The sequence below is a fragment of the Haliaeetus leucocephalus genome, unplaced genomic scaffold (assembly GCF_000737465.1).
Source record: "Haliaeetus leucocephalus isolate CR32 unplaced genomic scaffold, Haliaeetus_leucocephalus-4.0 Scaffold143, whole genome shotgun sequence".
Taxonomy (NCBI): Eukaryota; Metazoa; Chordata; class Aves; order Accipitriformes; family Accipitridae; genus Haliaeetus; species Haliaeetus leucocephalus.
This window is the reverse complement of record NW_010972579.1, coordinates 2,110,291-2,121,264: the sequence shown is the minus strand read 5'-3', so window position 1 is coordinate 2,121,264 and position 10,974 is coordinate 2,110,291. Positions and strand designations below refer to the sequence as shown.

General features: G+C 40.6%; 1 protein-coding gene across 1 annotated transcript; it reads right to left on the bottom strand.

Moving 5' to 3' along the window:
* Positions 1 to 3,559: 3,559 nt before the first annotated feature.
* On the bottom strand, positions 3,560 to 10,569 carry RNF168 (ring finger protein 168, E3 ubiquitin protein ligase). Its single transcript, XM_010561202.1, has 7 exons — positions 10,414 to 10,569; positions 9,703 to 10,046; positions 8,721 to 8,797; positions 6,854 to 7,030; positions 6,036 to 6,160; positions 5,652 to 5,739; positions 3,560 to 4,978 (listed from the first exon to the last, which is right to left on the bottom strand). The coding sequence occupies exons 2-7, from the start codon at positions 10,001 to 10,003 to the stop codon at positions 3,914 to 3,916; spliced, it is 1,833 nt and encodes a 610-aa protein (XP_010559504.1). The 5' UTR covers positions 10,004 to 10,046; positions 10,414 to 10,569; the 3' UTR covers positions 3,560 to 3,913.
* Positions 10,570 to 10,974: the final 405 nt, after the last annotated feature.

Here is a 10,974-nt window from a genome sequence, read left to right as displayed (position 1 = left end):
CAGGCTCTAAGGGAAAGACACCAAGCCTGTCAAAGTATTTGTTTTTTTTCATACTTGCTTTTTTTCCCCTGGCAGTTGGATGAACTGAACTTGTTTACAAAGGGGACAAATAAACCACTAGAGCTAGCTGAAGGCAGAAGGTGAGCAGCAGTGAACTGTTACACCAGCTCAGACAGCCTAAGTATGGACTCTTGCTTCACAAACACCATTAAACCCACCAAAGCTGATTTCACCTGCTTCAGAGTTCCCAGATTGTAGCAATGGAAACAGGGCACTGATGCAACCAAAATCCACTCAGGCAGTGGCCAAATTCCACCCTCTAACAAGCAAAATATCAAAGGACAGGCCAAAGAGGTGCCTGGTGAGGAATATTATGCCATGTATGCAGTGAGGACTGTGATCATCTTTGGGACCCAAGGGTTTGCATTACCCCACCTTGGATGAGGCTGCTGGTATAGGTTATAGGTTTTGTATATTTGGCAGTTAAGGTTGGGTTTTAGCTAATGATCGACTTCTTAGTCTTGTGCTTTTTTTTTCCATTCTGCTTAAAAAAATAATGATTCTTAGGTAAGAGGTCATTCTTACACCAAGGACAAAATCCAGTAAGTTGGAAAAACACAAATAACCCCTAAATATTTCAACACATCCTCCAATATATGCACGCACCAAAATACACTTCTGTACTATTTAGACCTTTGAAATGGCTAATTTCTGTAATTTTTTCTATTTATTTTCAGTGGAATCACAGCAGCAGGATTTGCTATTGATGGCAAGGAGGTAAGTCTGTGCAAGACTGAAGAGTAAGATGCAAAAAGTCCCCCCTCCTTTATCGAACTTCTAACTGGTATTAGTTTAGTGCATTTCATAAACCTTATATGGAAGAGACACATAACCAACACAGCAAAAGGGAAAAGAAAGAATCCACAGAACAGATTGTGGAGGAAAAGGGAATGAATGCACAGGGTGCATTGCTGCCAGAAAAGGAAATTCTCCCTTGCCCACGCCCCTCTCGATGCTTCCCCTACCCCTTTAACATCTGGAATTAGATTGTGGAGAGTCCCCAAGTGCCAAACCTGGCACAAATGAAGGAACCTTGTCATTGGCAGCTCACTCCATGTTGTTGAGGGGTAGACTGCACGATCCTGCTGAATTAGTGAGCTCTCATACTGTGTTTTTTAAACAAAATGCCTCTTATCTTATGACTAAGTGTACATTACTTAGCATCAGCCTGCTACAAGGAGAGAGCTAGCCCCGAAACTAGGAGAGCAGCAGATTAACTCTAATAAAGATTAAGGCTATTGGGGGATATATATTTCATTTCTAGCTTCATTCTGTTCAGTGCTTCAGAATTCATCTGGATATTTATCTGTATGACCACACATGCCTCCCTTCCTTTTTTTTTTCACCGAGTATCTCTCAAACATCAGGACCTGGCTGTAAAAGCAACTCCAAAGCCAGCACTGCTGTACTGGAGCATAACGATGGCTGATCTGAGAAAAATACAGCAATTAACTGGGGTCAGAATTTGTAATAAATGCAAGACTATTTCTTACCTATGAATGGCCAGCAGTTCAAAACACTTGAGATTCAGACTTCTTCAGTGCTAGACATTAAAGGCAGTGATTGAGAAAAACAAGGCAGGCACCCAAACCCCTTAGAGGATTACAGCAGGACTGTCAGGACCACAGAAACAAAGTGTCTCATGCTGCAGGGACCTGTTGCATTGGGCATAAATTTCAGGGGTTTGGCAGCAGGTGGCTGCACGGGTGATCTGTGTGGGAAGAGGCCAGGAACTGCTCTGCAGCACTCCTAACCATTTCCAACCTGCTCTAAAATCCTAAACAACCCATTACACCAAAAAGGCACTAAATCAGAGGAGTATGCAGTGCCTCTCCTCAGACATACTTGAGAACAGGCAGCAGTTGTCAGGACACGTGATCTGGGAAGGAGGAGCTCCATGCCAGAGCAGGGACCATTTTTTGAGTAAGTTAAAAACAGTCATCAGACTCGAGAAATTGATTGTAAAATGAGGCTGAACAGACTTAAAAAATAAACTCTTTCTCCTCATCTGTTTTGAAAATGGAAAGTTTACTTCTTACGTGCTTATCATGACTGGAAAGACTGAGTGTCACTAGCATGAAAACAGTCAATATCTCTACCTTAAAGAACACTTTAATTAATGAAGGAATATACTTGACTGCATGGGTAAGACAGAAAACAACCCAAGCAAAGGTAAGGATTAAACAGAAACAGATCTATTTTGAAGGAAGGCTTCCAGCACAATGGTTGAGGCAGCAAGAGGAAAAGTGAATGATTTGCAACTGGTTGCCTGTTGTAACCTTCTCAAAAAGCATCTCAGAACAGATCATTTATTTATGAGAAACCCACCATTACTGGAGAGATGCAGACAAAGAAAAAAAAACAATTCACATTTTTGGCTTGGTGTGCTGTTGATGCTTTCAATGAAATTTCAGGTTTTGTTTTGTTTTTTAAACGTAAAAACTGCTTTGAAGTATTTTGTTACAAGTTTCCCAGAACGGAGTTAAAGTCTATAGATCATCAATGAGGTTCAAAAAAAAGTACACATTTAAAACATTTGCTAACTTTGATGACTAGCACACGCACTTCAGCAACGTAGATTGGTGCTTTGCTCTCTTTCAAACACGTACAGTGGAAAAGTATCTCATTACAAGCAAAGAAAGGCCAGAAGATGGGTTTCATAACAGCAACAGATAAAACAATCCAGCAAGATTACTTCCTCTGCTGAGTAGCAGCTGGTCAACTCTTCACCAGCCTCAACTTCTACAGGCCTCAGCTTCCCCCCATGCCTAAATTGTAATTCTTTTGAGTGACGTTAGTTTTAAACCCAACTGGAAGACAGTATTTGGTAGTCTCTCTAAAAACAGGGGCATGGAGGGGAACAGTTACGGCCAGACATGTGTTTATGTGAATCTTTAATTATAGTTATGCCATTACAGACAACTCCAGTTTTCAGTTGCTTTTCCCCCTTTTGGTTTAACCTTCTCCATCATAGCTGTCTTCTGGACTAACTATTTTTTCAATATTATGTGTTTTTAATTAGACTCAAACCAGTTTGAGTATGAAAATTAAATAGCACTTAATATAGGTAATATTATCATACAAGAATAAACTCGGAGAACACTAGCAATAAGAAAACGAAAGTATCTTTTTTCCTAATGACAGTGAGAGTCAGATCTGCAGAAGTGACCTCTATGAACAGAGGTAAATGCAAGCCCACAACCACTTATGCTATTGGCATCTATGAAAGATCCTTGGCCCTGGCAGTGGCAGAAGGACCTGTTTTTTCCCGTCTGTGTCTAAGAAAGGGGTTAGTGTATGAGAGGGAGAAGGAAAGAGTGTGTCTGCAAGACTGGCTGTCTGGTTATGCTCTTGGTAACTGTCGTGCAAACAACGCAATTCAACAAACAGCCTAAATTCCGGTAACTTGCTTCAATTTAACAGAACAGTGGTTGTGCGGAGTGAAGCTTCAACCTTGCAGTTGGCAGACAACTGGAAATACAGATTCCTTTTTTTTTTTACTTGTTTCCTCCATGGAACATGCATCCTTTCCGTAGAAGGCTCCAATTGCTCATTTTAAGATAAGGCCATCAGTTATTTTTGTTTTTAAACACTAACAATATTAACACTCAAAATTAGGTAAATGCAAATGCTAGAAAACAAGCTGTAGTCAAGAAGACAAATTAAAATTTTTTAAAGTCTGGGGGCGTATGTTATTAAAACTTCTCAGAACATGTAACACTTTGTGGCCCAAAGCGATCCCCCTCAAAACCAGCAAATTTAAAACTGTTTACAGGAAGCTTTGCCTAACAGGAGGAAACAAACCACCACAGTTTTAATTCTTATTCCACCACATGTCTGTGTTTCTGTTGATCTACTCTGCAACAGAGCTTTTAAACATCTGAAGGATTGTCTTTTGCTTATTCTTAGGTAATGAACAAATATCATTTGTGTCACTGGTATTAACCACACAATTCAAAACTTTTCCTTCCTTGATGCTGGGTGGTTTCATTCGGACTCTGGTAGGGGACTGCCAGTTTTCATTGCAAGAACCTTTCCGAGTCTTGCGGTGATTTGTTTCAGCCTGTTTTTTTGGTACCTTTGAGTCTTTTGCCATCTTAGAACTTCCCTTTCTAGCAGGAGAGTCTTTCACAGACTGAGGTGGTTTGGTGCGAAGAAGGTACTCATCTGGGGAGCCCTTTTGTCGATTCAGTGTCCTTTCCTCCTTGTTTATCTGTTTTTGTAGCTGCAGAGCCAGAAGCCTGTCCTGCTCCTCTTGCATACGCCTTTCATAGAACTCCTGCTCAAAGGCTTTCTGTATTTGCAAGTTAAAATCATTTATCTGCTCCCCTTGGTCCTCTAAACTTTCTGGAAAAGTTCTTCTCCTCTTATCAAGCACGCACAAGTCAAGCACTGCTTCAGCTGGTGGCTCCAGCAACTTTCTTTTTGGAGTCTCCTTAGTGTTCTGCAGTCTCTCTGGTTTCTCTTCATCTGAGTGTCTAGCCACCTTCATGAGATCACATATTACACTTTTGCTGCCAGACATCACAGAATTTGTTGCTGACTGAATACAGGTACAAGTTTCAGCAGAGTTTGGAAGGTTTATGCTTTCTACATGTGTTAAACAGCCACTGTCTGACTCAATTTCATCATCTCCTTTGGATCTATGAAGAACTGTTCCAGATCCTTCCCCTTTTGTGATTCCATGAAGTGCATCTGGAACTTTGTCTCCTAGACAATTTGGTCCTGGTGTTTTTTCCTGCTTGGCAGTGGCCGTTTCTTCTGAAGCTGAGGCACTGAAATAGTTCATGCATGATTCCAAAAATGAGTCCTTAGCACTGGCATCTTTAATCACACCAGTCAGCTGTGGAGACAGCGTTGGCATTTCCTCTTGCTCGTCTTGCCACACAGAACTGCTGCCTTCATTGCTATTGGTCTCCTGCAGAAAAGGGAAAGACCACTAATAAAATAAATTTATCAAAAGCCAATGGGTGTGAATAAAATGCAAATCTCACTTCTCATAGCTGCACTGCTCACAACTACTCTGGGATATTAACTTGGATTCTTCTCTTTGAAAAAAATACATAATTGTTTAATAATTATGAAAATATTTAAAACAACCCACAGAAGCCTAGCTAAAGGACTGAAAACACAACTGCAGCATTCTCCTCTTAATCAATGACTCAAACCAACTGTTCAAGCCTGCTCACCTTCTGTTGAAGCCTAACAGGAAAGGTAGGACAGACAGACATGTGGAATGATGAAAATCAGTGTGCAACCTCCTCCAGTGAGCTCCAGAACCATCATTTTAGTTTTACACACTGTCGGTTGCAACCCAGAGCTTGCTGAAGACGTTCAGGTAAGGTACTTGTAAGGCTATACAGGGTAACTATGGAAGTAAGCCGTAGGTGTGCATCTACAGACTGTCAAGCATGGTTTCTTCTCTTTCTGCTTTGGGGAACCACAAATACGGAAGGTAGTTCAAAAAGGGCAGGATAAACTGCCCAGCGCTGATGTGCAAGGGGAATATAGGATTAGCAATCCTATAGGCAAGGGGAAAAATAACCCATAATTACTAACACTGAGATTTATAACAAAATGATTCTAGTTACCACAGAGTCAGAGTCACTCCTGCCTCTTCCTGCTGTTCTGGAGAATGATGCTGATCCCAATGGATGATGAAGCTTTGGAGACAGATACCTTAAAAGGAAAAAAAAAAGTATACCTTTTAAAACTTTTTTTCTTGAATTGTCAGTCCTTTGCATTAATCAATATCTTCAGGTTCATTCTGACAAACAAAAACAAAAGAAGGGCAAGTGTTTCCCTTCTCCTCCATACTACCCTATGCAGAGATGTTTTAACATTCAACAGTTTACATTTGCCCCAGATTACCCAGGGAAGTCGGACTACAGGATTCCAAGGAAGCAAATGGAGCAGAGGGACACTACACCAAGAAACAGACCAATAATTAAAGAAGAAAACCTTGAACTACTTACTTCTGAATGTCTCCAGGGCTGCTTGGTTTGTTCCTTGTCTTGCACAAACTAGCTGGGGATGTTTCAGCTGAGAAACTGCCTGCTGGTGAAGGACTGCTGAGCACATGTCCTTTGGAATCGTCATTCTTCGATAACAAGTAAAAATAGCATTATATAAAACAAAACACAACATAAACTGGAGAAAACTTGGAGAACTACTTCGTTTCTGCTGCAGAATTAGTTACTTTTGTCCAAAGAATTCTAGAACTGTAAGTCGTGGATAGTTATGGGATAAGAAATGTCACATGTTGTATGTGCACTTTCCTGTACCTGGCATTAAGGGACAAGAGGTTTTGCTCAAATAAGTACACAGGTTTCATCACTAGGACTATTATCGGGTAACAAAAACCAATCAACCCCCCCAAAATAAATTAACAAAACCAACCAACCAAACCCCAAAACATAAGGTAAACTTTCATTGCATGTTCCTTTTTTTCAGTACACGTTACAAATATCAATTTCTTCCAAAGAAGTATTTTGAAAACCATGCGGAAAAGGAAGTATTCAGAAGAAAACCAGTTTTAAAATGTTTCACAATGAAAACATCCATCACACGTTTCAAGTGCATATTACACAGGTAGAAGTGTTTGGGGTGTTTCACCCTCCCACTGGTTCTTCAAAAATTAATGGTCAATCAAGGATCTGAAGTACTGGGGGCTGACAACAGCTTCTAACTACAATTACAATAAATTATTCAAAATTTTAACTTTTGCTCTGAAAAGTCTAAGTTGTTAGTGCTATATCAAGGTTTTCGACGGCCACCCTTGATCCTAGCTCACCAGACTGTTGCTCAGCTGCCAGGCCAACTCTTCATCTTGCTTCAGCTGTTTCTCCATCTCCCTCCGCCTCTCTTCTGCCAATCTGCGTTCCTCCTCCTCTTCTGCTAGAAGCCGTTGAATGTATTCCTCACTTGCCTTGTTCTCCTCTTGCTCATGTGCTCGCCTTTCTGCCTCCACCTAAAAAAGATGTTTTTAAATGCATCTGGTTACTCCTGTAGGACCACACTTCATGCCAGAACCTCTCAGCTGACGTTCCTTAGATGTGAACGATCCACTATTCACAAAGACACTGCACACTTCAAAGCCAGTATTTAATTACACAAGCCTCCAAAGATGTTACAAACTGATCCTGCATGTAGAGTTTGATAACAGTGACCTACCTTTTGGTTTCTGTAAGACTATACCATTAACCTTGCTTGCCTGCAAGGTTAAATTCCATTACTCAGCTTTTCAAGATGTTAGTAACAGAAACGAAGATCTCCAAATACATGGACCGACACAGAAACTCAGACTAAGATTCTTTACAAGGCTGGATGCCAGCTAGACCACAGAATTTGCTCAACCTGCTTATATCATCGTAACCCCAATATTAGTGCAAGATGCCTAAAAGACAGAACACCTCTGTTCTGGAAGGGCCATTCTGCTCTCTTGAAACATGCAAAACCCAAAGCGGCAGACCAGGAATTTTAAATCTGCCTTCCTTATGGTGGATATCCACTCTTGATAAATCAGTTATGAGTAACTCGCACAAGGACAGCACAGTACTTCAAGAATGAATAAAGCTTTCTTAACTGGGTAATGGAATTTGGAAATCTGCTTTAGAGAAGAGCATCAAGCTGTACTACTACACAAGCTATGTTAAGTCTGAATTTGTTTCAAATCACGTATTAATGTCTTATGACTGGTGACAGACACCATTACTTGTTTCACTGCTTCTGGGCACCATCTCCATCAACCATCAATACTATTGCTGCCAATCAATCCTATCCCCTAACTGCCATAAAAGCAAATCCCCATAGTCCTCTGCTTCACATAGTTCCCCCTGCTCTTGTAACAACCAGCAACAGAAGTGTCAGCGTAAGGAGCATTCTTACAATAATTCTTACTACTACTGTGTCTCAATTGGAGGAAGAAGGATCATTAAATAGGCAAACATTAAGATTTCTTAAAAATCTCTTCTGATTTTTAAATGAACACAGATAACAGGGAGTGAGCAAATAAGAAATAAAATGCTGTATGTTCATTACTGAAGCTCATCTAATTGTGGTCTGTTACTTAAGGAGGGAAATCAAGAAGGCAAGTATAAGACCAAAGCCCAAACAGTTCCAAATTTTTGCATTTGCTAGCCCGAAATACTTTATGTGCATCTGAGGACCTATAAAAGGCATTTTAGTATGTGTGGGCAGGGATGCAGATAGAGAAAGGTGACACTCTAACCCTGAAATAACTCTTCTGCAGAGTTTTCGGAAATACGGGGTATTGACTAAGAGACACCTGCCTGGGCGTTCTGCCATGCTGGCACCTCTATGTGTTTCCTAGCCTGTGAAGCACACCTGCTTGTGGGGACAACAAGGCAACATATGTTACTGGACCGACTGAGAGGGTGAGGTAGGAAGTATAGATCAACCAGCACAAGGAAACTCGGGAAATGTCGCCTCATGTCAAACACAAGGAAGCCTCTCCTCTTCTATAAAAGATACAAATTTAATTCATGCTTCAGGAATGACCAGTGTGTTCTTCCAGCAGCAGTGCCCTTTTAAGTACCTTTCTTTTTCATTAAATAACATTACAGATGTTTGTGGGAACAATTAAAATAACTAGATACAAAGCATTTATGTTATGCTTTTAAATATATTTTTAGACTTACCTTGCTAATCTCTGCTTCATATTCCTGCCTCAGTTCCCCAGGCTTGCTCAGCTGGTGTCGCGGATGGGGGACACAGACTAATTGAGAGGAAGGAGAGAAAAAAAACACAATTGAGGAAGAAAGCAAGATCATGACAGTCAACAATGAAAAATTTTAACAAAAGATGACTTTCATAGCCTGTCACAGGAATGATTTGACTTAAATCAAGTGCCATGAAAAAAAAGCACTTTGTGTTACAAAGGAACAAAATAAAAAAGCACTGTGTTACAGAGTGGCAAAAACAGTCAGTGTTTTCCAAGCACTCTATATAAAGCAAATATGTATGCTGACCATAACTTGCGACTTTCGCTTTTGGTGATTAAAAGACTTCATAATACTGCAAGTGGAACAACATGTCATAGAGCCAACCTACCAATTAGTCTCCCCCAAGGGAGCTTACAACATAATAAACCCTCAAATCCTTCTTCAAAGAGTTAATCAGATTTCACCTCCTTTTCTCTGACACCACAGTTTCAGGCTTAGAGACTCTCGCAAAGACTGAAGCCCTGGCACTTCTAACCAAAATAATTAAGAGCATCTAAGAGTTGAAAAATGCTTAACCACTTCACTTACTTGAAAGCGGTAAACACACACACACAAATACTCCACTTACAGTTTTACAGCTGAAGTTGACCAGTAATGAATTACTGCCTTTGCAAGGACAGGCAGCCATACACCAATGCTTTGTGCAAAACACATGAACAAATATCCACTTAAATGACCAGAAAATATAACTTATCCTCTGTATTACACATGGAAGGGACATGGATGGCCATTTCTCTGCCTTGCAAGTCCCTTTCACAGGTGAGCTCTGACACTGCGTTTTCTAGCAGTAACACAGCCTGTCTACACACAGTTTCTTATTTCACAACATTCAAAGTCCACCAACAGTAATTACTTTGGTAAAGCAGAGACATCCCAGGACAAGTGACATTTTACTTACTTTCCTCTTCCAAATCCTGCCCGTTAATCCTACGCTCACACTCCTTTGGGTAATTCTTCTGAATCTTTTCCCAGAATTCCCAGTTGATAAGAGTATTTCTGCGGGCATTATATCGTGCCCAGGAAGAGACTCGACGCCGACAAAAAGGGCAACAAAGACTGGCCTTTTCAACTGTCAGCTGGAAGCAAGAATTGCAGAGGGTATGGTTGCATGGCAGTGTCACAGGCTCCACAAAGATCTCCATGCAAATTTGGCAGAGGCAGTCAGACAAGGAAAGCGGAGCCTCCAATTTCTGCGACATACTGACTTGAAGTAGAGGAACAAGACTAGTACAACATCAGTACCTGAAAGCAAAAAGAAACATGTTATTTTACTTCCTCTAACAAATATAAAAGAAAATAGAAAATGCTCAGTTTTACAGCTACTTTATGAAAGCATTAGTGGATTTAAGAAGTCTGCTTAAAGTGGTTCCTTCTGCTCACGATCTGAATGGTTCTCGACTTTCAGAGGAACATGCAGGTCTTTCCAGAAGTCATGGAGAAACTGTAGCAGGTTTTCCTACCACAGTTTCCTGTGAGTTATAACAGGTGCTTTGGGGATAGCAAGGAGGTGGTAAGGAGAAGGGGGAAAGAAGGTGAGAGTTCTTCCAGCATTTGGCCTCTATTAGTGATAAGCTATGCTCACGTTTGGTAGATACATTATCACAGTTACCTTAACCTTCCATTCAGTCAATTTTTCAGTACATGCACATCCTTCAAAAGCTGCTTCTGGTACAGACTTGGTTTCACCATGTTCTGAAGGCAAAATACAACATCCCAACACATCAGAGGAGAGGAGGCTCTTCCTCTTTCACTCACTTGCTTAAGCTGGGACTAAAAAGCCAAAACACTTTTCGTTAATATAAGCAAAGAACTAACCAATACATTCAACACTTCAGCATCTTCCTGTATGAATTAAAATGGTGGGGATGATCCAGCCTTTCTATCACCAATGCTCCTCATAGGATTTTTCCACTTGGCCCAGAAATACTGCGGAACAAAGAATAAAAGACACATACAGGAAACAGGATAAAAATACTGGTTTTTTTTAAGTTACAGGAACTTAAGAAAAGTTCTTACAAGCTTCTTAAAAACAGCCAGCTTCACAGAGACAGGAGATCCTTCTGACAGAAAGACTGCAATTTCAGTCACACAGGAACTCGACATGGAGACAAATATACTTTAAGTCGGGCTTTATTGTTTCTGCTCTCCCTTTGTTGATTAAACAAATCCT

Coding starts and splice junctions, on each gene's coding strand:
- RNF168 (XM_010561202.1), bottom strand. CDS start 10,003: ATGTCGCAGAAATTGGAGGCTCCGCTTTCCTTGTCTGACTGCCTCTGC. Junction 7,031..8,720: donor ATGAAGCAGAGATTAGCAAG/GTAAGTCTAAAA, acceptor CATCTTTTTTAG/GTGGAGGCAGAAAGGCGAGC. Junction 6,161..6,853: donor GGCAGCTGAGCAACAGTCTG/GTGAGCTAGGAT, acceptor TTGTTATCGAAG/AATGACGATTCCAAAGGACA.